The sequence below is a fragment of the Barbus barbus genome (assembly GCF_936440315.1).
Source record: "Barbus barbus genome assembly, chromosome: 50".
Lineage (NCBI taxonomy): Eukaryota > Metazoa > Chordata > Actinopteri > Cypriniformes > Cyprinidae > Barbus > Barbus barbus.
The window spans coordinates 10,364,526-10,390,383 of NC_136728.1; the positions used below are offsets into that span (position 1 = coordinate 10,364,526).

At 35.9% G+C, this 25,858-nt stretch overlaps 2 protein-coding genes across 3 annotated transcripts; both read left to right on the top strand.

Annotated features, from left to right (window-relative positions):
• The first annotated feature begins 1,008 nt into the window (after window positions 1-1,008).
• Window positions 1,009-7,489, top strand: LOC306867938 (proline-rich protein 5-like). Its single transcript, XM_079413891.1, is given in 9 exon segments — window positions 1,009-1,244; window positions 2,182-2,262; window positions 2,553-2,601; window positions 3,188-3,245; window positions 3,375-3,466; window positions 3,558-3,692; window positions 5,412-5,532; window positions 6,995-7,228; window positions 7,231-7,489. Coding segments are annotated over 9 exon segments (1,023 nt in total). The 5' UTR covers window positions 1,009-1,125; the 3' UTR covers window positions 7,365-7,489.
• Window positions 7,490-10,707: 3,218 nt separating this feature from the next.
• Window positions 10,708-20,036, top strand: LOC306868437 (apoptosis inhibitor 5-like). Of its 2 annotated transcripts, none has more exons than XM_079414600.1 (14): window positions 10,708-11,005; window positions 13,034-13,195; window positions 13,302-13,395; window positions 13,533-13,598; window positions 13,751-13,902; window positions 14,774-14,980; window positions 15,352-15,456; window positions 15,936-16,025; window positions 17,189-17,367; window positions 18,341-18,434; window positions 18,609-18,665; window positions 18,749-18,834; window positions 18,923-19,065; window positions 19,149-20,036. In XM_079414600.1, the coding sequence occupies exons 1-14, from the start codon at window positions 10,934-10,936 to the stop codon at window positions 19,226-19,228; spliced, it is 1,587 nt and encodes a 528-aa protein (XP_079270726.1). In that variant the 5' UTR covers window positions 10,708-10,933; the 3' UTR covers window positions 19,229-20,036. The 2 variants fall into 2 exon arrangements, with proteins under 2 accessions (XP_079270726.1, XP_079270725.1); XM_079414599.1 differs by having other exon boundaries at window positions 10,712-11,005; window positions 14,774-15,001.
• The last annotated feature ends 5,822 nt before the right edge of the window (window positions 20,037-25,858 follow it).

Genomic DNA, 25,858 nt, shown 5'->3' on the forward strand with positions numbered 1-25,858 from the left:
GAGGCTGTTTACTCTCCTCCGGTCATGCTTTGAGATGCTGCAGCCTTAATTGCATTACCTAACTGGCCTAAGTACTTGCTCATGTATGTTATTAGAAGTTCCCCAGTCAACCATCTCAGCAGACAACCCAAGTCCTAATTCACCAAAGCACTTGGTGAATAAATTAATATACCAGAACTGAAAGAATGAGATTATACTTAAGGAGCCGGGCAGAAACTTGATGTCTTAGTTAGTGTGATTTATGACCAGAGGCGCCCCATAAGCTCAATTCATGCGAATTATGCATAGAGTGAATCAACTGCTGTGGGAGTCTGACTTGTTTTTGGCCTCGTAATTAGCAGATGGTGAGTATGTTTGCATAAAATTTTCATTCATGAATGTTAGATTGCGAATGAGCTCATTTTCTTGCAGCAAATGGAGCAGATTCGGTGCGCCATCTGATATTGCCATCTTCTTGCTGGGTGGATAAAATACCAATTTAACCCATCACAGGCTTTACAAAGGCAGCCTATAATTGGAGATATTGTTTGCCCTCTCATGGCAACATAGTTGTCATTGCTGCAGTGTTTTTGTCAGTGTGGGAACAGGCCGAACCTATTATTACGCAGATGAGATAAATATGTAAGTTTACAGTTGGTATCAGATGTGTGTTGGATCAAGTTGTGATGCCATCGAGAGTGCAGCTTGTGAGCGAGACAGCTTGAGTCAGAATTCTGGGAAGCATTTGTGCATAGGAAACCATGATGAGCGCTGTTTGAATGTGTCAGCATCTGATACAGGCATCTGGTTAACTGCATCCTAACTGCCATTTTCGCAATTATCAGATGCTTCTGTGTACGAGCGTAGCGCAGCCATAGGTTCACCAGGAAGTCTCATGTGAGGCTGCACATCAAAGGAAGTATACTTGTTTGTGTCATAGACGTTCTGTGTGACTTTCATTATGACACAGGCATCGATATAAATGAGTCATCGCAGCTGAACCATGTAAACAACTGCCTTTGTGGTTGTTTCGCGCATTCTTTGCGTCACTCTTTCGGTGTACCTTGTGGGAAGTTTTGCCTGTAACGTGACATTTGATCTCTCATATTTGTTCTAGCACGTGCCTGTCCTCATTTCAACTAAACCATGGGGTCATTCCGAAAGCCCAGGCCCCGTTTCATGAGCTCGCCTGTGCTGTCCGACCTCGCCCGCTTTCATGCCAGCTCGCCAGCACTGCAGCTGTCCAACGCTAGTGTTTGGAACAGGTGGGTGGTTCAGGATGAGAGAGAAAAAAAGCATTGTTTCATTAATTGCCATGAGATTTTAGGGGTTTTTATAGACACAACCGAGAGTTTTTAAAGGTAAAGTTCATTCAAAGATGACAAATCTGTCGTTATTTAATTGTTAACTTCAAAAACATTTTCAAGTATATTTTCCATGGTCAATTTTATTTTTACATTAATCGTGAACTATTCATTTATTAATATTATTACATTTTTGGAGGAGTCGCACCACATGACATTTTACATCCTGAAGCTTATTTTAGCTAAGCTGCTTTTAAAAACACAAGTTTTTAATACATTTTAAATTTTTGTGAACTTTATTTTTTCTTTTCTTTTATCATTATGATATCAGGACAGTAACTAACATTTTTGACTGATAAAACATAAAAAAAACAAAACATATTTCGCTTTGAAATTTGCTTTTAGGTAGCCCTGAACTTTAAACTTGAGTCAAAAAGGGCGGTGTTTACGGTCACTGTATCTCTGACTCAAAAGTGAAACCTTGCTTTTTCATATATGATTTCACATTTTGCATGCCATATTTAGTCTCTAGGGAAAAACCCCTTAGAGACGCGCGTTTTTAAGGCGTTGGAGTAGGAAGCAGACAGCATCCTTTGCCTTTACCACTTCCTTATGGAAATGGGACCTCTGCTGCCCCTCTCTCAGGAAGTGTAGAGCAGGATGTTAGTCAGAAGTGGTCGGTTGGACGGCGGGCAAGCGAAAGTTTGCTGGCAAGCGGACAAAAGCGCTGACTAGACACTAAAAACTGCTGGATTTTGAAATGTTTTTACAAAGTCTTCATGCATATAAAGGGATGTTTTGCATAGAATTTTCTTAGTTTGCAAATCAGCGATCAGGCCACTTGAATGAGGTCTAGTTTCCTGATTTCTCAACAAAAAGAGTCTTTTCTGTTTTGCAGTGTTCAAACGGCTGTAATTAAAGTCTTCCAAGGTGGGGGGCTACAGGCCAATGAGCTCTACACCCTGAACGAAAGCATAAGGTAAGAAAGTAATACAGAGAATTGCAGCCATGTATACTCAATTCACTTCCTATACAATGATTTCAAGTCAAGATTAGAGATTTTTGACTCATGCCAGTAGGCAGTGACCCAAAATACACTACACAACCACATAGCAAGCAAATGGCAAACACCCACAACACCTTTGCTTTGTGGTGTTGTTTTTTACAGGCAGGCAACAGGATTTTTACTATTTTAAAATAAGAAAAAGTACAACGTTTTTGTTTATGAGGGTGTTTGTAACTAACTGAGCATTTGACCTGTTCTATCAGGTGGCTTTTGAGGACCGAACTGGGATCATTTATCACTGAATACTTTCAGGTAATGTATTTTTCAGTTCTGAAGACATAATGAATTTCAAAAATAGTTGAATTTGATGTGAAATTATGATAATGAGAAATGGAAAAACTTATATAATCTAGGTTCAACCCAGCTAACAAAAATACATTCTAAGAAATTTTTTAATGTTTTAAAAACATTTCTTTCTTGGTTATACGAACATTCTGCAAACATTACGGAATTTTTAGTGTGGAATGTTTTCTGAACATTCTGAAATGAGTAGTAACATATAAAAAATGTTATATGAACATCCAACTAAAAAAAAAAGCAATATGTATTAATTGAGCTTTAAAGATATTTAAATAATAATTTTTACAGTTGTTTCCAGGTTTTCTGGTATTATGTTGTTATGAAATAAATCTAGTAAGCATTTTTTAAAACTAAAATCATGTTAACTCTCATACTGTTTATATCTTGTGGCTGAAACAATAAATATTTCAGCATTTACAAATTAACCCCATTCACTCACTGTAAGATCAACATTACGCCACAAATGCTGTCAAATGAGCTTAACTTGTAATGAATCTGGAATATTCTCTAAAGTACCTGCATGACTCATTTTATCCAGGATCAGCTCTTGAATAAGGGTCTGACGTGTGTTTTGGAGAAGATTCAGCTTCATAACGGTGAGTGCTGAACCCATTTTATAGGTCTTATTGGTGCATTTGATGGTCTGCGTGAGCTCTAATAAGGTTTTATACAAATGTGTGTAATTCAATCGCTCCTTGCATTCTTGTCTCATTTCTCATGCCCAGATGAGACTCATCTCCAAGCGCTGTCTGAGATGTGGGTGAGGTTTTTCACAGACATCCTGCCAACTCTTCAAGCTATTTTCTACCCCGTGCAGGTATTAAAATGATCTCACCTACCATTCAAATCAGTGGGTTGGTGTCGAGTTATCGACACTATGGTGACTGGTGTTTTTTGGCTGGGTTTAGGGTCAGGAGTTGACTGTGAGGCAAATGGCTCTGCTAGGCTTCAGGAACATGGTTCTGTTGAAGCTTCCTTTGGAGAACATGTTTCAGGGCTCCTCGTTTCCTCCTTCAATCACACAGATGCTACTGATCCTGCAGGTGAGCTCTCACTAGGTCATTTGTGCACTAATAATGTCCGATTTTATTATGCATCATGAACATTTCCACCACATCTGTAATTTTGTGATGGAAATTACATTTTAAACATTTTTGATAATGTTTTGGTCCTGATAGATTTAGAACTAGCATTGTGTTTGTCTTAGATGCTCAAAAGTAATTTGGAAGCTTGAACAGAAAGGATGCACAATAAGTCAATAAGCACAACAGGTCTCTCATATTTCATCTCACACCCTTCACTGACATTGTTGTCTTTTCTCCTTGGTAACCAAGTACAGTAACACTTGAAAAAAAAAACTTTAGGTGATACAAATATTGGTTGTTTGTGGAAATGATGCCACAACTGAGACACAGTCAGTTTGTGTGTCATAAGTGTTAAAAAGCAGAAACGTGAAGCTTAAAATTTTATAAAAGCACTAATATTAATCCTTTTTTTAATATGCATAAGGTGTGCATCTGTAACATAGAAAAAAAATGTTCAGGGGAAAAAAATGGTTGTGGAAATGACGCCACAACAAAAAGTGCACACATCCAGCAGGCAACTCCTTAAAAATATTTTTCATGCTATAAATATTGAATATAAATATTGTTTGTGCTTAATAATTCTAAAAATGTAATAACTTTTAAGAAAAGTTATATATAAATAGATATACAGGCCTCTAATTTTACCTTCATATCTATATTGTTATTAGTAACTAGAAGTAAAACTAAATAATAAAATAAAAATAAATATTGAAATATGAATTGAAATATTGAAAAATCTAACTTATTTAGCCTTGGCAACTTATTGATATAAAATAAGTTGAACTACGAAACTAACAATAAATGAATTTTAGCTAAATACAAGCACGTAACAAACAAAAATCACACACTGTAAAAAAAAATCTAATTAACAAAATGTTGGTATTTAAGTTGAGTTCATTTTATTGCTTGGCCTTAGTTGAGATGACATATTATATTAAGTCTACACAAATATATTTGAAAAACATTGAATGAATGGTTATTTTCAAATCCAGTCAACAATTAGCTATGCCAATGTTGACTAAACTAATAAAAACACGTGCACGTGCACTATAAAACTTCAGTAAAGGTTGAGTCAACTAAAAAATAACAATTCAGGCAACACTTTGAAGTCAGAAATTCACTGAACGTAAAAATGTCTGTGGAACTAGTTACTAAATAATAATTAGTTGAAACCGCTTGAATTTTTTTACAGCAAACAAAAAATTCAAATGAAATCTGAAAATAAAAAAATTCAAAAGCTAAATTCAAAACAAAAAAAATACAACATTAATAATACTAAAATAACACAAGAAGAAAAGTTGTATATTTTAATAAAAATCAACCACTGAGACAAATGATAAGCAAACATATGCAAAATGTTGTTGATGCACAGGTGAGAATATGAAGCAGAGATATGAAGATAAATGAACATTGGGAGAGCATTCCCTGAGTGCTGGTGTGGGAACATATACGGATCTGCTTTGTGCTGCTGTAATCTCAGATGAGATTTGAAGAGCCTCCATGAAACCAAGCACCCTGACCCAGCATTCGTTTTCAAATACGGCTCCTCCATACAAAAGAAATTTGTCAGCTTTGTTCTAGAACAAACCCAGATATTTAACTATTCATCTAACAGTAGTGATTGTCGGCTCTTTGTATTGGATCCTTATTTTCATGATGTTCTTTTTTTGGGGGCAGGGCATTCATGAGCCTAATGGACCTACGCAAGAGTACTTCCGGCTCGAGAGGCTAGTGGACATGGTTATATCTCCCTACCTGAGTAACTACCTCTACATTAACGCTAGCGATTCGTCTTCAGGTGCTCTTTCACTTTTTTGGGGGGGTGGGGGGTGGGGGTCAATGACATTATGCCCTTTCTTTGTCTAGGTCAATTAATGTATTCAAAAAAGCATTAACATTTCAATTCGTACATACAATAACTTGAATACACCTTTATGATGAATTAAATATTTATGATATTTTTTAAGGGGGGACTAAAGTAAAATCTGTCAGGTTGGTATAACTGTCCAAATATCATAAAGAAAAAGGAATATCATGAAGACAAAAGCCTCATTAAAAGAATAATTTATTTAGTAGCTTGTTTTAACCTTTTAATATTATTTATTAGAAAAAAAAAATTTTAGTCACTATTAATTTATGTTATTTATTAGTAATTATATTAGTCAATGATATGTATTAATTAATAATTTGTGATATTTAAAAAATATATTAGCAACTTTAAAAATAAATTCATAGGATTAATTATTAATAATTAAAAAACATTTTGTCCACCAAATTAAAGTGATATGGAGTAACCAACATGTAGAAAAAAATGTTAGAAGCCTTAAGATCAAGAAGTCATTTAAATTATCAGATAATTTGACCATTTAATGGCAAAGTTAGTTAATGTTATAAAATGTCATGTGGTGCAACTCCCTTTAAATTTTATAATTTGTAATATTTGTAAAAATGTCTTTGTACCTTGTAAATATATTATTATTAATAATTTAAAAAAATACGTTATATGGTAAAAAATAATTAAAGTCATATGGTGTAACCAACATGCAGAAAAAATGTTAGAAGTCTTACAATCAAGATGTCATTTAAAATATTAGATAATTTGACCATTTTATGGCAAAGTTAGTTAATTTTGTAAAATGTCATGTGGTGCAACTCTCCATAAACTTTATAATTCATAATATTTGTTAAAAAAAAATGTCTTTGCACCTAGAAAAAAAAATATTTTTATTAATAATAATAATAATAAAAAAGCTATACGGTAAAAAAAAAAAAGAAGTCTCGTGGTGTAACCAAAATGCATAAAAAGCATGAAGATCAATAAGTCTAATAAAATATCAGATCATTTTTATGAGAACGCAAAGTTAGTTCATGTTTTTTTAAATGTCATGTGGTGCAACTCCCCAAAAACCTAATGAAGTTTATGAATTAATAGTTCATGATTTTGGAAAAACTGCTGTGTACTTTGAAAAATTTATTTAAAAACTTTTAAACCCCCATTACTGTAGAATTGAACAAAACACAAAGTGTACCATGGGAGTTACAGTGGAATGCTAACAGGTCAATAAATAATGAAAAGTAAGTTATTTTATTGATGATTATGCTGCATGACATTTTCAATAAATATAAGCATTTCTTGAAAATAGTATAAAAGTTTATCAAACCCATGTGAAACCAACAGATATGTCACTGACCCTAGTCTAACTTATGCATGTTATAGTCGGCGTTAAATCTAACCAGCGTCATAATCGCTTCCCCCGCAGAGGATCATCTGGAAGGCCTGAGGTTGGTTGACACTCCACACCTCAGTCAACCTGAGATTATGGTGACACACTTTGCCCATGAGTCTTTCCTGGCACCTCTAATCGAACACGAGGGTGAAGCCTTTTTGGAAAGGACCGGTGGTGTCCGACGCCACACAGTCGCCAATGTGCATTCAGACATCCAGCTCCTGTCCATGAAAAACAGGATGTGTTCAGAAAAAATGGAGGTCAGTGGATGACCAAGACAGAGAGCAAAAGGACACCTAAGACTTTCTGCAGTGAACCCGCCTATTTTGACTCCCGGCCAGGTGGCGTGGAAATCCTCCGAGGGCAAAGCACTGCAGAGATGAAGTGTGGCCTAACTAGCTAAAAAAAGCTTCTTTCTCACACTCTCAAACCGCCCACTGAGATCTTGTAAAGTTACGATAACTGAGACAAGCTAGAACGTGCTGGCTTAATACAATATGGACTCTACTGCTGTGGAAATGTGAGCTGTTTTGTGTGCTAAATACTGTTTGGCCTGTTTTTAAGAATTTGGAGGGTGGAGGATGGTTGAAGAAGTTTCGCTTCAGCCATTTCTTGTAAAGCACACCAAAGTCACACTTTTTTCTATCGTGGAGGTGGTAAAGCGGTGTGAAAGTATGCCAGTGAGCAAACGGTACAGCAGAAACCATACTGAGACAAACTAACAGCACTTCCTTTCAATTAATGTCTTTACCTTCTCTTTCTTAAGTGGTCTCACCATTTCATTTCTTTGTACTAAGTTCTTTCTACTAAACTAAGAAAAATACGATTTTTAGTCTTTTATGAATGTTTTGTTTTATTTTATGAAATTTTCATATTTAAAAAATGTCATTTTAAATAATTAAAAAAGAAACTTAATTCAGTGTGTGTAAAATAATGTTGTGTATTTTTGTAGTAATAAATTTGATGAAGAAAGTGTTTTTGAAATCATTTTGGCATTTGATTGTTCATTGAACACTGGACTTGTACGTCTAAGGTTTGAGTAGATGTCTTTAGAGGTTCATGTGAGCATTTCTATGCGGCTCGGGCATACAGTTTAGAGTTCCTTCAGTAGATTAGCTTTTAAGGAGCTTTAGATGCTGTTGTCAACAGCAACATCACCTTAGAAAACCTTTGTGGCGTTGTTTCAGAATGTGAGCTGCCAAAGAGCTTTATTGCAAGTGTACTATACAAGGACTTTTGACCTTGGAGCAGATGGTTATGTGTTTATCAATGTCTTTTATGACAACGTTTTTGTTTACTTTTTTGAATTTTATGTTATTTTAGCTTGGTTGTATTCGTAATGTGAATATTTTAAAACTTAATCTTTAATTATTTTTGTTTACTGTGTTGAGAGTTGCTGAAATCACGTTTGGTCTCATACTGCATCGCGTATCTTGTCAGTGTCTGCACTTGCTTGGCTATTTTTAGTGATTAATAGGAAAGTGGGTTCAGCTGAATTCTAGTAGTGATTTGTTAGATAGGTATAAAAAAGGTTATTATACCGCGGCAGCCCGTGTGAAGCCCTCTTAGTGTGAAGACAAAAGAGTGTAAAGAGCATCGACTCCACCGGGCTAGGACACCGGCAAAGGATATAAGTATCGCTTTTTATTTTTATTTTATTCATTTATTTTTTTCCCTTTTTATGTTTACTATTGAAATGTTGTTGTATGCATTTGTCAATTTTATTGAATTTCTGTATTTTCTTAAATGGGTGTGTATAGAGTATTTACAGAGTGTTAACTTTCAGTTTTAGTCGCTTTGGATAAAAGTGTCTGCTAAATGACAAAGTAAATAAGTAAAGTAATTAAATTATAAAAGTTTGGAGTGAAAATGTGCGTAATTATTGTGAAAATCATTTCACAATGCCAAAAAAAGTCTTAATGGTCAAAACAAAATATCCTGTAAAAATAAAGAGTGTGTGTGTGTGTGTGTGTGTGTGTGTGTGTGTGTGTGTGTGTGTGTGTGTGTGTGTGTGTGTGTGTGTGTGTGTGTGTGTGTGTGTGTGTGTGTGTGTGTGTGTGTGTGTGTGTGTGTGTGTGTGTGTGTGTGTGTGTGTGTGTGTGTGTGTGTGTGTGTGTGTGTGTGTGTGTGTGTGTGTGTGTGTGTGTGTGTGTGTGTGTGTGTGTGTGTGTGTGTGTGTGTGTGTGTGTGTGTGTGTGTGTGTGTGTGTGTGTGTGTGTGTGTGTGTGTGTGTGTGTGTGTGTGTGTGTGTGTGTGTGTGTGTGTGTGTGTGTGTGTGTGTGTGTGTGTGTGTGTGTGTGTGTGTGTGTGTGTGTGTGTGTGTGTGTGTGAGAGAGAGAGAGAGAGAGTGAATACCAGCTACTGTTTTTTGGGGGATTTTACATCTGCCAAAAAGAGCCAGACTCATTGAGGAAGTTCCTCCTCTGACTGCCACTGAAAGGAAGTTCACTGTAATCTTATTTGACGTGATTAGTTCAGTAAGGCTTTCCTATTAAGAAGAGGCACAAATACATGGGGAAGTAAGAAGAAAAAATGTACTGGTCTTTGATGCCATCTTCTGGAAGGTTTACTTGATTGCAGGTAACAGTCAATAAATAAAAATGAGTTTCTTTCTTACATTTCGGTTTTTAGAGTTAAAAGCTGAGAGTAGTGTGTGTGTGTGTGTGTGTGTGTGTGTGTATACACTACAACAGCTACAGCACTTGGAAGTTTAGATGTTTGTTTAATACAGTGGTGGTCAATATTATTACAACACTAGTATTTTCACCAGCCAAAAATGGTTTTAAGTCAGGTATTATTATCTTTTGCTGTACACTGTTAGAAAAAAAAAAGAAAAGTTGAGCCAACTTAAAATTTTAAGGCAACCAACTTCAGCAGTTTTCTCTCTTGTTGTTTTAAGTTTATACAACAAAAAGTTGAGAATCTCCTACAAAAATAAGTTGAGAGAACTCAAAAATCTGCAAAAAGCTCGTTGCCTTAAAATTTTAAGTTGTCTCAACTTTTGTTTTTTTTACAGTGTAGTGTGTCACTAGGAAATATCAGTTTACATTTCCAAACATTCATTTTGCCATTAATGGTAATAATCCAGTGAGATATTTGTCTGACAGCAGCAGAACAAACTGATCTGTGGCCACATCTCCAAGATGCTTCAAGAATCCTACCTGCCAAACTGAAACACTATGCAAAAGTGCACCGTACACTTTAAACCTTTAAAGGATGGTCACACCAAATGTTAATTTAATTTAGTTAATAGAAGTTAACTGATAAAGACATTATTTTTGACAGCATCCTTATTTTACAGCATTTTTACACAAGTGCCTAAAACGTTTAACAGTACTGTAGCTTTGCAGGGAGGTTTCTTGAAGCATCTTGGGATTTAGTCAGGCTCAGTTTGTTCTGTTTCTTCATGTCATTCCAGACAGACGGGATGATGATCAGATCAGATCTCTGTGTGGAGCACAAAAATCTCACTGGATTATTACAATTAATGGCAAAATGAATGTTTTCATTTTTTTCTAGCACTTTTTTTAGACAGTAGTGCCATTATTTAACTCAAGTCAGTTCTGTGTTGGTTCAGTGGATCAATAACTGTGTAAAGTTCATCAATACGTACAGTGGAACTAAAAGGCCTCAAAAAGATGGTTAATAGTGACATTTCCTTTCAATAGCGCCTCAAATGATTAGTGCATTAGAGACCCGATCCAGCAGATGGCGCTCTTTCCCGGTGGCGCTGTCAGTCATCTCCCAAAAGCGTCGAAGAAGCGTTCCTCCCGCCGCCGCAAACCCAAGCTGGCGTACTGCACGCGAGAACAACGCTCGCTTCCAAAATAACATCCCAGTCCAGTCCACACCACATCTGTGATAAAACACCGCGACGCGTTTCGAGACATTCGGATACAGCGGAAGCGTCGCCGGAGGAGCAGCAGAAGTGCCGTTATTCATTGAAACCCCTCGGTGAAGTCAAACACGCTGATGGCGGCGACAGTGGAGGAGCTCTACCGTAACTACGGCATCCTCGCCGACGAGAAAGAGGATCTTAGCAAAGTAAACAAAGCCTCATATCTCTGTGTTGTCCGTCTGAAGGAAAAGTGCTCGTTAGATAATCCGTTTGGGAGGGGTTTTATTCATTTAAAGGCTCTACGCGGCCTCCTCTAACGTACTAGCATATTAGCGCTAATAGCTGACTGGAAATGTTTGGGGTTTTTGAGTAAAAAAAGCTAACAAGGCCATGTGCGAGCTTTTAGGGCAGCTGTGCACGCAGGAAGAGTTTATTGCGTTTGTGTCTGATGAAGTACGTTTGTTAAATTTGAGGTGTTAAAGAAAAAGCTATCACGTTTAGCCAAGGCTAATGTTACGCTGTGTACGTAAGGCGTTTGTGAATGCAGGCCTGCGCACTCAAATACTGATGAATGATCAACAGCTTAGGATAAACTCGCATCAGGAGCGATGAGAGAATTTACATAATGCAAATATGGTAGTTTTTCCTTATTTTGGAGCATACAATCTGATAAAATGTTAAGATATGTTGTGTAATATCAAACGTAATCTATAATAATAAACCGTAATATTTCTGCTAATATTACATAGTTTATTTGTGCTATTATATTTCATTTCATTTAATTTTACTGTCTATATAAATAAGTAAACACTACCAGTCAAAAGTTAATAATGAAGTTTGTTTTTGAAGTCCCTTGTTTTCACAAAAACTGCATTTATTTGATCAAAAATAAATAAAACAGTAATATTTTGATATTACAATTTAGGAGAACTGTTTTCTATTTTAATATATTTTGAAAATCGAACAGGAATTGTGTGCACTCAGGAAAAATATCAACTTGTGTTTAATACAATATTCTTTGGATGAGAGTTGCTGAAATCGCGTTTGGTCTCGTACGTATCTTGTCAGTGTGTGCACTTGCTTGGCCATTTGTAGTTGATAAACAGGAAAGTGGGTTCAAGCGCCAGCAGAAGGCAGTGTAATGAAGTGGTCTTTAAGAGAAGCAGTCTATCAGCGGAAGTTTAAAATCAGCTCGTAAGTGTATTTACTTGTCTCAGTGTTTAGCGCATTTGCCGTTGCTAGGAAACGCTTATTTTGTTTACTAGGATGAGAGTTGCTGAAATCGCGTTTGGTCTCGTACTGTATCGTGTATCTTGTCAGTGTGTGCACTTGCTTGGCCATTTGTAGTTGATAAACCACCGGGCAGGGACACCGGCAAGGGATAGTAGTAGCTTTTTATTTAATTTTTTCATTGATATGTTTATTATTGAAATGTTGTTGTTATATGCATGTTAATTTTATTTAATTTCTTTATTTTCTTAAATATGTGGGTAGATAGTATTTATAGAGTTGTAACTTTTTAGTTTTAGTTACTTTTTCTTATTTGTAAGTCGCTTTGGACAAAAGCGTCTGCTAAATGACAAAAGTAAAGTAAGTAAAAAAAGTGAATTATCAGGTGCGTAAACAAAAAAGAAGTTTAGTCAACCAAGTTTGTTTTTAAGACACTTTGCACTTTTTCACTTTTACATATGGAAAATAAAATGTTTTTGATAGACCTATTTTGGTCTGGTTGTATTTTTCCAGTGTGTGGACAACTTCAGCTAATTGGTTGAATATATTTTGAGAAGTAATTTGTTCATATGATGGCAAAGCTGAATAAATTATTATTGATCCGCAATTATTAAAAATGGGTCTTATTACCATTGTTTTTCCCATTTAATATTTTTGTGAGAACATTGATAATTCTGCTGAAAATTAAGCTTTGCTGTCATCAGAACAAATTACATTTTAAAATATATTCAAATAAAAAAACTGTTATTTTCTTGTAATAATATTTCACAGTATTACTGTTTTTTACTTTATTTTTGATCAAGTAAATGCAGCCTTAGTTTAGTTATATAATTTTGATGGGTATTATAATCGTAACTCAATGCATTAAGATGTCATGTTAAAATTATAAATGTTTAAATATATTATTATTACTATACATATTATTATTATTATTATTATTATTATCATCATCATTTATTATTATTATTATAAGACGTTACTTATTCTGATCTTCTTTTTTCCAGCACAAAGACGCTTATCAGGTAATTCTGGATGGTGTTAAAGGAGGTCCAAAGGAGAAGCGACTGGCCGCACAGTTCATTCCAAAATTTTTCAGCAGTTTTCCAGAGCTGGCCGATGCAGCCATCAACGCACAGCTTGATCTGTGTGAGGATGAGGATGTTTCTGTGAGTACATCATCATCATGTCAGGTCAGAGATTTGCATGTTGTGGCTGTGAAACCTGAAAACAAATCTTGACGTTGTTTCATCTTTCCTGGTTTACTGATTATAGATCAGAAGGCAGGCTATCAAGGAACTGCCCCGTTTCGCATCAGGAGAGAATTTACCCAGAGTCGCAGACATCCTCACACAGCTGCTGCAGACAGGTCGGTCTCACATCTACGAAGACCCTGGTTTTTAGGCAGTGTTAAGCTCTTGCATTTCTGGATAAATTAGTGCATTTAAACAACATACCGTTTTTTCCAGCTGTTTGATCAATGCCGTTTCTTCTCATATCTTTTAGATGATTCTGCTGAATTCAATCAAGTCAACACGGCTTTGATCTCCATATTCAAAATTGATGCGAAAGGTATTTGTTCATCATACACTCAATGCTTTATGGGTAGAATGTGTTTTCTGATCATTCTACTGACAAAATTACTGATTGTTATTGTATTGATGACTAAAGGACCTCCTAGCTGAAGTTATTGTCTTTTCTGACCCTGGTGTCTTTCTTTGCAGGAACTTTGGGGGGCTTGTTCAGTCAGATCCTGCAGGGAGAAGATGTTGTTCGAGAGAGAGCAATTAAGTTTCTCTCTACTAAGTTGAAAACAATGCCAGATGACACAATGACAAAAGAGGTGGAGGATTACATCTTCATAGAGACAAAAAAGGTATCATTTATATTTTAATTTTCCGCACATACACTACTATTCAGAAGTTTGGGGTTGTGATAGTATTTTTGAAAGAAATCTCTTCTGCTTACCAAGACTGCAATTGTTTGATCAGTATAATATTATATCATATCTATGATGCAAAGCTAAATTTTCAGCATCATTACTCCAGTCTTGTCACATGATCCTTCAGAAATCATTCTAAGATGCTGATTTGCTGCTCAAGAAACATTTCTTATCAATGTTGAAAACAGTTGTGCTGCTTCATGTTTTTGTGGAAACCGAGATACATTTTTTAGGATGCTTTGATAAATAGTTTTTTTGTTTAAAATAACAGCATTTATTTGAAATATAAATCTTTTGTAACATTAGAAATGTCTTTACTTTTAGTTTTGATCAATGTGTTATATTGTTCTTGAATAGAACAGTTAATTCATTTCATACACAAACAAAAATCTTAATAAATGTTTAAAATGTTCAAAAAATTTTATGTGCTCTATATGCATAATAGTTTCATATAGTTTTGGAAAAACTGAAAGGTTTAAGGTTAATTACTCTAAAAATGCCATGTGGCATAACCATCAAATAAAAAGTAATAACACAGGATGCTTTATTTTTAAAAAAGTAAATATATATTTTAAGTATTGTACAACATATCATGAATTATTGAAAGTCGTACAACCTGAAATTTTATAACCTGAACTAACCTTGTCTTGTCAATTCTTTTAAATTATTATTTTTATTTAATTTATTTATTTTGCTGCATGTTATTTGCACCACGTTTTTATTGGTTGCACTACATAATATCAAACAGCTTTTTTTGGCCGTTAATCATTGTCACACTTGACCCGTCACTCTTTGATCGTCTTAGGTCCTAGAGGATGTGACAGGGGAGGAGTTTGTGCTTCTGATGCGTATCCTGTCCGGGCTGAAGAGCATGCAGACTGTGAGCGGGCGGCAGCAGCTGGTGGAGCTGGTGGTGGAGCAGGCTTTCCTGGAGCAGGCGCTGAACCCCTCAGATGCAGACAGCGTCGACCGGCTCCTGCAGTGCACGCGCCAGGCCTTACCACTCTTTTCTGTGAGTGAAACAACAGCAACGGTCAGCAATAATATCAGAATATTTCTCCAATAATATTCAGCTTGTATTTTTGTCACATTCTGACAAAAGCTTGCTTGCCTGAATGAATTGTTCACAAAATTAAGTGCCAATCTTTAATCCAAATGAAAAAAAAATATATTTTTATTTATATAAGCAACATTTCACAGAACAGCATTTTTCTTTTTGTCATTTAATTCTGTTTTTATTAAGACTGTTTTATTGTTAGTGTTTTCATGTATGTTTTCCATTTTGAAATTTTTGTCCTGTCTTCTATGTTGCATTTGTGCTAGTGCATAGCATCAATTTTTTTAATGCAATTCATAATTAACTTTTCTCCTTCTCTTCTCCAGAAAAATGTGCATTCTACTCGCTTTGTGACATATTTCTGTGAATCTGTTCTGCCCAACCTCAGTCTGCTCACCAGCCCTGTAGCAGAATTGGACATCCAGCTGGAGGTGTGTATCATGAACCCTGCATAAAGCTTCTGCATATTAAAGGGATTGTTCACCCAAAAATGAAAATTCTGTCATTAATTACTCACCCTCATGTCGTTCCAAACACATAAGACCTTCATTGATCTTCTGAACACAAATTAAGATATTTTTGATTAAATCCGAGAGTTCTCAGATCCTCCATAGACAGCAAAGCAACTGCAATGTTTCCAGGTTCAGAAACATAGCAAGGACATTGGTAAAATAGTCCATATGACATCACGGGTTCAACTGTAATTTTACGGGTTCGGAACAACATGAGGGTGAGTAATGACAGAATTTTCATTTTTGGGTGAACAATCCCTTAAAGCTTGTATAGGAGTCTTTTTTTAACATGAAAAAAGGCACATTTTCATTGAATACTTGTTTGTTGGGTTGGGAATTTATTTTGGCCCAGGCATTTGTAGAATGCCAGAAAATAAACTCTATTTTCTGCTTTGCAGGTACTTAAGTTATTAGCAGAGATGAGTCCGTACTGTGGTGACATGGACAAACTGGAGGTCAATCTCAACATGCTGTTTGAGAAGCTACTGGTAAAGGAATATGTTGAACTCCTGACCCCACGCAAGAATTTAGAAAGCTTTCCACTCCAGCCGCTTCAGCCTTAAAATACAGGGCTCCCGCAGGTCCTTAAAAACTCTTCAATTTAGATGCATCAAACTTAAGGCCATAAAAAGTTTTAAAAACGTTAAATGGTATTAGAAATGTCTTAATTATAATTTCAAGAGGTCTTACAGTTGGGGACGGAAAAACAAGAATGGCAACACGGCTGGATTAAACTTCAAAAGGCAATGATGTCATTGAATAAATATGAGTGCTGCATGTTTCAAATCAAAATACAACACGGATGTCTTAATGTGAACGTATCTGAAGGGAAGCGACTGTCCTCAGAAACATGTCGTTGGCATTTTCATTTCATCTTACCTATAACGCCTGATAAAGCAGCATTTATGAGCGCGGGAGGTACTGCTTTGTGTACTGGAAACCGCTATAGGTCTATTAAGCCGCTCTTAAAGAGCTACCTCATGACAGAGAATGACTTTGCATTTCCAATAAGCCTGTTTATGGTCAGATCAATGCAAATATCAACCATTGTTTTTAAGCAGCGCAAACAGAGTTGTAAATGAGAAAGCAGTTAATGTGCCTTCTAAAAGTCTAATATTTATTCGTTTTAATTTAATAATAATAATTTATATGCTTGATTTATCCCTTTTCATAAAAATGGTCTAAGGCTGAAATGCTGTTGTATACGATTTTAGTTTTTTGTGAAAACCTGTAGCCTATCTGAACTGTAAATCATGTAATCATCTTAATACTGTATGTTACCATAGAGGTTGTCCAACCCCGTCATACAGTATTCGTTTTTCTTGTGCAGCTCTTAAAATGGGTCATAAATTGCCTTAAAAAAATTTTTTTAATTCTTGCTGTTGATGTTTGTGTATTGAAAATATTTTTGATCGACAATTAGACTCCTATCTGATTTTCTATATTTAAAAAAAAAAATTGTTTGGTTTTTTTTTTGGGGGGGGGGGGGGGTTATTTGGGCTAGTTAAATTAATTTTCGGGCTACCAAAATCTGAAGAGTACCTGCCCGAAGGGCTACCAGGGAATTTGAAATTTTGTGAGCCCTGCGCTTTGTCGTTAAATATCCTCTCATGCTGTGGTTCTGCATCTCTTTGTCCTCTAATGTCTGCAGGAGTTCATGCCCCTGCCTCCAGAGGAGGAGAACGGAGAGAACGCAGCCAATGAAGAGCCCAAGCTGCAGTTCAGCTACGTGGAGTGTCTGCTCTTCAGCTTCCATCAGCTGGGCAAAAAACTACCTGACTTTCTCATCGACAAAATCAGCGCAGAGAAGCTGAAGGACTTCAAGATCAGGTCCGATCTCATATTTATCATCAAAAGGATGATTGAATGTTGGATGGATGGATTAATCATCAAAAGGATGTTTGAAAGCATTTAAAATCTTGAAACATTTGTCATTATTAGGGTCTTTATGTGGAAAAACTAAATAGTACCAATACAAATGGAGATTCATGATTCTCAGTACCACAACAAAAATACTTTTTTTGTACTTCAATACAAACACTACTGCTTTTTTCAGGGTTCCTACGGGGTTTGGAAAATTATGGAAAAAAGAAAGCAGAGTATGGAAAAGTATTTGTGTTTCCAGACTTTTGCCCCATTTACTTTTTTATAATAGAAAATTAAGAATTTATTGAAAGTAAATTTATTGTACAAGTCCGTCAAAATATGACTGAATGAATTCAAGGTGCAATTTTTCATTATGCAGAATTCAGGTTATAAGCAATTTGGCTTTCTTCTCACAATATTCTTAGCACTTTATTACATGGCCTTAAGGACCTTTTCAAAAATAAAAAATATATACACTTATGTGTGCATGAGAAACTTGGCATATAGGACAATGCACATTGAGCCACCTATTGTGCCATCAGCCCATTTTGCAATGTGGTTTCTTGCCCTCCACAGTAAAAGTAAAAGAGACCTAAGGCCTTGAAATATGGCAACAACAAAAACCAAATTTAAAACACTTTTTTACAGTACCTGTCTTATAAACCCTTGAACTTGGCAAATTTTATGCCATCATAATATATATATGTATGATTCTGAAGATTGGAGTAATGACGCTGAAAATTCAGCTTTGCCATCACAGAAATAAATGACATTTTAAATTATATTAAAATGGTAGAATTTTTAAATTGTAATATTTTACAATTTCTGTTTTTACTGTATTTTTGGTGAGAATAAGAGACTCTTAAAACGTCTGATTGCTTTAATTTGTGAAGGGCAGGTGATGGTGTGCATTCAACTTATTTTATTTATTTCACAGGTTACAGTACTTTGCACGGGGGCTCCAAGTATATATTCGACAACTGCGTGTTGCTTTGCAAGGCAAGACTGGAGATGCACTAAAGACAGAGGAGGTATGATTTTTTTTTTTTTTACAGTGATCTGTGCTTTGTAGAGGTAATAGAAATAAAGGTATTTTTTTTATTTGCAATTCCAAGGTCTTTATTTGTCAGATTTACCTAATGTGTTTCAAAAACCCTGGAAAAGTATGATGAAAGATGTCATGTTATAATTTTGTTTCTTCACAGAATAAAATCAAAGTTGTGGCTTTGAAGATCACCAACAACATCAATGTTTTAATCAAGGTAACATTCCTGAATTCTCACACTTTTGTAAGACTTTGCTGTTTTATGTCAAATTTTGATCTCATTTCTTCGATCTTCTCCAGGATCTGTTCCATAACCCTCCATCCTATAAAAGCACAGTCACTCTGTCCTGGAAACCGGTGCAGAAGACAGAGGCAGCAGCAATCGGGTACGTGAACAGATCAACCTGGACATTCAGATCACCATGTTTAGTCTGCTTATTAAAGTTTTTGCCATGATCTCTGCATATCCTACAGCCAGAAGAGGCAGTCAGGAGAGGACATCGGGGCAACAGCGGCAACAAAGAAGCTTCCCACAAATCTGCCCAGGAGGGACGCCCGGCAAATATACAATCCGCCCAGCGGGAAATACAGCGCCAGCATTGGGAACTTCTCTTACGGTGATTGTCTTAGCAAAAACCTATTCAGTAGTACTACATTAATTAGTATCTGTGTATATAACTGATCTCATCTGTGCCCTCAGAACAACGAGGAGGCTTCAGGGGCGGCCGAGGACGGGGTTTCGGAGGAAGAGGAAACAGAAGCCGAGGCCGGATTTATTAAGAGGACTGCATATGCTTCGATACCCATGCACCTGCATTACCACAACACAAAAATATCTCTCACACAGTTTCTCCCATTTGGTCCTTCCTGCATCTTCATCCTTTTCTCTCCACATTTTTTCTTTTTATTCTTGGGTGTGTTTTTGAGAATCCATTCACAGCCTCCTGTCACTGGTTATCCCGTTGGTTACAAATGTGTGGGTTGTTTTTCTTTCTGGATCATCTTTGTGGAACAAAAAAACTGCCAAGGTGTATTTTCTTTTTTAAGAGTTTTTGTATGGTGACATGCATCCTTTGTATCTTTTCTTTTTTAACTTTTTAATTTTTTTCAGAGTTGGATCAAAAATCACAGATTTGTAAGAAGTAAAAAATAATATCCTTCTGAATTTTATCAAACTTGTGTGGGTCAAATCTTATGCTGTCTGTCTTATTTCAGGACATAAATATTTAAGTTTGAATGATGCCCCTTGTGCCCTGATGTTGGTTTGTTAACTTGATTATATTAAGCTAAAAGATTTTGTTTTTTTTTTTCAAGATAAGTGAAATATTCCACGGAAATTGTCCTTTTAGAGTAGGATTGCCTTGTCTTTTCAAACTATTACAAAATAATGTAAGGAACCAATCGTTTTCAAATATTGCTTGCATACATTTGAGTTCACTTTCGGTTTCAAACATTGTGCATGCTTAGTTTGTAGGAGATATTTGAATGCTTTTGATTGAAGGAAATCAGACATTATGTATTACAGCTGTTGGTTTTCATTTCAAACAAGATTTTTCACCCACATTAAATCTTTTTGCCTTTTTCAACAGATTTTTATTGGTTGATTTCAATATGAATGTTAAGTATAGTCAATACCAAAGATGCCATGAATTTTGCATTTCACACATTCGCCACCAGCATTCATCTGCTTATAAAGAATTAAACTGTAGTTCATATAGAAGAATCTCACCACTAGATGGCCATGTAAGTCCACAGTCTGCAACCAAGAAAGCAGATTTACATTCAAAACATGACTATGAACTTCTAATTGTTTAAGTCTATTTTTATCTACTATTTTTCTAATCACAATCTAATTCATAATAGTTTTTCTAGTGTTGTGCATTTAGCATATCCCTGTTAACCCTAAAATACATAGGCTTTATACATGCATTACAAACAAGATGCAATTAGACACAAATTTAATGATAATGAGGGTTAAATTTAGGGGTAGAGTAAAAGAATAAAAAATATTAACCTAACTTAATCACATACAGATAATCAGTTTCGAACATTCGACAGTAAAAAATATAATTATACATGATTAGCACGTGACTAATTATGGCTACGTCAGATGAAATAACAGCCTCGTGTGAGGTGTATAGCAAACGACACATTACACGGATTTTAGGGTAGTTTTTTTCCACACTTCAACAGGTGTGTCGTACTGAGCGCTAGGTGGCGCTCTCAGACCGCAGGAACGCAGCACCGGTTGCTCGTGACTAGGTATTTCCCAAATCAGTCACCGTAGCTCCTCCGAAAGAGACAAAGTGACTGAATAAGAAACCTTCTCTTTATGATTCTGATCGTGTGACAGACGCGCTTTGCTTTTGCCGTTTAACAAGACCGGAAGGATTAAAGAGCAGCACGACAACAGACGAGACGCAACAGTAGGCGTCTGATAGTGATCGGCTATTTCTGTAAGACGTGATTAATCGATGGAGGTGGTCAAATAGGCTGGAACAACAAGCGTACGTATCAAACAACATGTTCATGGTACTGCAGCGGAAAACCACCACAACAAGTCGACTAATTAACGACTGTGCCACTTAAATACAGCCCAGATCCTTAACTAGCAGCTCACCTGAGGTTTCACAAGACTCTCTGTTAGGTTAAGTGACAATCTAAATGGCTTTTTAGAATATCTTATTTAATCAAATACCGGAACCAAGTCATTTTTATTACATTATAGTTCCGTTTTTTCCCCGCCCATTCGAAGCAGTTAAATACTAGACACTTACATGCATTGCTATTAATTAATCACAACAACAATACTCATTGTAACATACAGCATAGACTTGACTTTTAAGAGCCGTTTATGTTTTTATAAAAAAAAAAAATAACACTGCGCGAGCAGCTGTAGTGCTCTAAAGATGGAGTCAAATTAGTCGGTTCTTCTTAGGAAGTCAGTGTAGACGGATTTCCAGCTAAATGACTCATGTGGACCGATTATTTTAGTGAATTAAAAGCACTCAGCTTGACCAGTGTAGTGCGATTCCCGAATGAAAGATTCCTGAGCAAATTACTCTTATGAACCGATTCATTTTAGTTATTTATAAGCATACAGCACGATCAGCGTAGTCTGAATCCTGAGAAGAATACGATTTACCAAGAAGAACGATTCTTTTTAATAAATTAAAAGCATTCAGCATGACCACGGAAGTCCGATTCTCGAGTGAATGCCTCTCATAAACCGTTTATTTTTGTTCAGTCGAAAGCATACAGCATGACCAGTGTTGTCCGATACCTGAGTGAATGAGTTTCATAAACCGAATCGTTTATTAATGAATCAAAAGCATTCAGCATGACCAGTGTAGTCCAATTCCCAAACAAATGACTCTAATAAGGTAATGAGTCAGTCTGAGCAGTTACTGAATAAACAGTAAGAGCTGTTACTGTTTTTATGGCATAGTAACTGACTGGTGGTTCATATAGTTAAACAAAAAACATTTTGAGTATTGCATACAAATAAATATGTTTATTTGCTTACATTTTTATTTTAATCCATGATTAGAACCAGTTACTGTTTGTTTTTTATTTACTGGTAATATTGTTTTTTATTTATGCCACCTCTTAAAAATCTGTACAACTGCAGCTTTTTCAAGAACTGCACTGAATTTATTTCTGATTTGTTATGTTTGTACTGACGAAATCTGACATGATCTAATCATTTGGCAACAGCTCGGCCAAAGTGAGTAAACATGATAAGAATAGCATTTCTTATGTCAAGATGTTCCTCCTTCAATGTAGAACCAATAATGGAGCAGTTAACGAATCATTCGTGATTTGGAATCGTAACCAAAACCGTTCAGTTCCCAATAAAGCACACATGATGCATTCAACTGAATGGCATTAATTTGAACACATATTCATTTGTTCGCAGCGTTGTTCTGCAGCAGAAGTCGAATCGTCGCACCTTGCACAGACACGCGACAGAAGTATGGCTGAAGAACTGCAGGAAAAGAACGCTATCCTCTTTTTCACACAAGACTACCATCCGCCCCCTCATGTACAATGCCTGGAATAGTAACAGCATTGCCAGGCTTACTAAATATAGCAACCAGTGAGTGTTAACATGTCAACTAGGAACCCAAAAGAAGTGGTTTCCACACGTGTGGCTACACACAATGCTATAAATAGACAAATAGCCCATGCAACATGTCTTCAATAACTTATAACCCTCCATCAAATTGTTGCACATCAGTGTCGCTTAACCCTGCACATGTCAGCTGTCTAAGTTATGTTAACCGTAAATACATTTTAAAACCTTTCTCTCTTTCGCGCAGGCTTGTTATGTAATAGGCTATGTATGTGAATGGAGACAAGGGGCTGGATGAAACGTGAAGGATCATGCGATGTGGGCAAAGCAGCAGCAGCAGAGATGCAAACAAGGCAGGACCCTTTGGCTTTTCGCTTGCACAAGTTAGTTATTTGCTATTTGGTGCATCCGGGAAGTTTCGGTCCCAACTAACTTTTGAATGAAAGACTAAATAAATTAGCAGAAGGGGGTAATGAATGAATAAATGGCGGCGTACTTTATGGATATGGTAAGGATGTGCACATGAAAGCACGGTCTGACTTTCTTAACATGTTACGCAGGAGGAACATCATGTGACAGCTTGCCCGTTCATAAATATTCACCGTCTCTATTCATGCAGACTCCTCACTTGAGGTAGTCATTGTGCCTCGGCTCTGAACCATGTGATTCTGATGGGAGGGGGAGATTCTATAAATAGCTCTATAGCTCGGCTTCCATTGACATCATTTAGGCAGGAGAGACGGAAAAATAAACAGAGAGAAAGGGCTATAAGGGCGGAGATTCTTAATCTGAGCTTGAAATTCAAACAAACCCTCATCAATTTTGATTCCCCTCTCAACTCTCCAATAGAAACCACCGGGGCAGTGTCCGTTTCCTAGAACATCTACGTCTTTTCCTGTGGTGGAACAAAACTGAGGAGATAGGGAGGGAGAGAGGGATTGGGGGCATCAAACAAAGGAAAAAGAAACGTGTGACGGAAAGCCAAAGCAAATATTTTGGATTATGTTATTAATGGCAACTGGAGGAAGATTATGGGCAAGACTGCCTATGTGTCAGTGTCTGTCAACAATAAAGATCGATGACATGTAGCCATCCCAGCAAATAAACTTCTGGACTCTGTATATACTGAATCGTTCATGTCTGGTCTGATACTGATGGTCAAAGAACACATTAAACCTCTGAGTAATGCAAAACTTGATGCTTGACAAACATTAGGATTGTCCTTCGTAAATATGATTCATTCAACACAATTATTGGCTTTATATGTAATGCACTGAGAGAAACCAGGGTGTTTCTTGGCCAGTACACGTAAGGGGCCCAAGAAACCCATTTTGACCCCCAAATCATACATATAAGGTGAATGCCTTGTTTGGTCTATAAGCTATAAGACTCGAGACTTATAATACCACCACTTGTGGCGCTTTCAAAAGCACTCAAATCTCTATTCAGATCACTATTCTATTTATTTTTTTTTCTGTTGTGGCTCATATATATATATATATATATATATATATATAATATTACATTTTATTATATATTATACATTATATATATATCATATTAATATCATAATATTATCCATTATTACTTCCATAATTACTTCCATTATTGCAGTCTTTAACTTTTATATATATATGTGTGTGTGTGTGTGTGTGTGTGTGTATATATATATATATATATATATATATATCGGTAAATACATAATTAAATGCATAAATATTTGTTAATTCATTCATACATTCATTATGAAATGGGGGAAGTCGTGGCCTAATGGTTAGAGAGTCGGACTCGTAATCCAAAGGTTGCGGGTTCGAGTCTCTGGCAGGCAGGGATTGTAGGTGGGGGGAGTGAATGTCCAGCGCTCTCTCCACCCTCAATACCACGACTGAGGTGCCCTTGAGCAAGGCACCGAACCCCCAACTGCTCCCCGGGCGCTGCAGCATAAATGGCTGCCCACTGCTCCGGGTGTGTGTTCACGGTGTGTGTGTGTTCACTGCTGTGTGTGTGTGTGTGCACGTTGGATGGGTTAAATGCAGAGCACGAATTCCGAGTATGGGTCACCATACTTGGCAGTATGTCACTTCACTTAATTATTTTATTTATTTAATTTAATTATTTAATTTAATTTATTATTTATTTGTATTTCATTTATTTATTTACTCCACATTTAATTTTCAGGGTTATGTTGTCGGGACGTGCATAAAATGAATGAATGAATAAATAAATATTTATTTAATAATTAATTTATGTATTTAATTATGTATTTAACGATTCTTTAACATATTTCAGCATTTATTTAATGATATAATTTTTAGTAATTTGGCCCTCCATACCATGTATATTTTATAATATATAATTAAATAATATAATATTAATATATATTTGTTATAATATATTATATTAAAATATTAGAATATATTATTTTTCAGTATTATAATATATAATTTAAATATTTTGAAATTGTATATTATACATTATATATTTTATTATATCATTAATAATATTAATATAGTTTTTATTTTATTTTAAATATACTTTCTTATATATATATATATATATCATAATATTTCATTTTTCATTATTTCTTTTAAATTTCCTTTTATTTAAAAAATATACAATTGAATTATATAATAGATATGTTATATATAAATGTTTGCATAAATTATAATTATGTAATACATTTATATTAATATTTATATATATTAAATAATCATATTTTAAAAACTAATTTAGCTCATTTTGCAGGTTTGTGATTTTCACTTTATACCAGCAACTCTTGGAGACAGACTCGAGACTGCTGTCCCTGTCAAATTTGAGGTAAGGTGCGTTAAATGAGGAGAATCTCTGAGCGAGCTCAAGCCCCCACAGCCGAAATCGAGGTATTTTTAGATTTAGCGGAGGGTGCAAACGTCCAGCTTCATTGTCAGATCAAAGCTGCCACTTATGGCACTCCTGGCAGAACACTGATGTATTTTAAGGGAAACATGATGACAAATGTTATATTTACGCCCTTGATCTAAATATTTACCTATTTCCAGTTCCCCCCACACAACTCGTCACCGCCCGCTCATTCACGATCCTCCCGTTTTAGCAGCAGGAGTCCGACAAACACTCCGGAGCTTCCCGAGTGTCGCGAAGGTAGGATTATCCCCGCACACCGCAGTACTTCGTGTTGTTTATGAATAGGCGCTTCTGTTCATTCATACACTTGTAGCTAACCTGTCAGAGCGATGGAATGGTGTCTCCATGTGTTTAATATAGTATAAACAGCCTTTGCGTGTATGAAGCGTATATTTAAAGTTGGTGTCTGTCGGGAAAGCACTGCATAAAGCTTG

What these genes read in the sequence shown, in the direction of transcription:
- LOC306868437 (XM_079414599.1), top strand. Translation starts at nt 10,934, where the DNA reads ATGGCGGCGACAGTGGAGGAGCTCTACCGTAACTACGGCATCCTCGCC. An exon ending in TCTTCATAGAGACAAAAAAG is followed by an intron (nt 13,903 to 14,773) that starts GTATCATTTATA and finishes TGATCGTCTTAG; the next exon opens with GTCCTAGAGGATGTGACAGG. An exon ending in TGCTGTTTGAGAAGCTACTG is followed by an intron (nt 16,026 to 17,188) that starts GTAAAGGAATAT and finishes TAATGTCTGCAG; the next exon opens with GAGTTCATGCCCCTGCCTCC.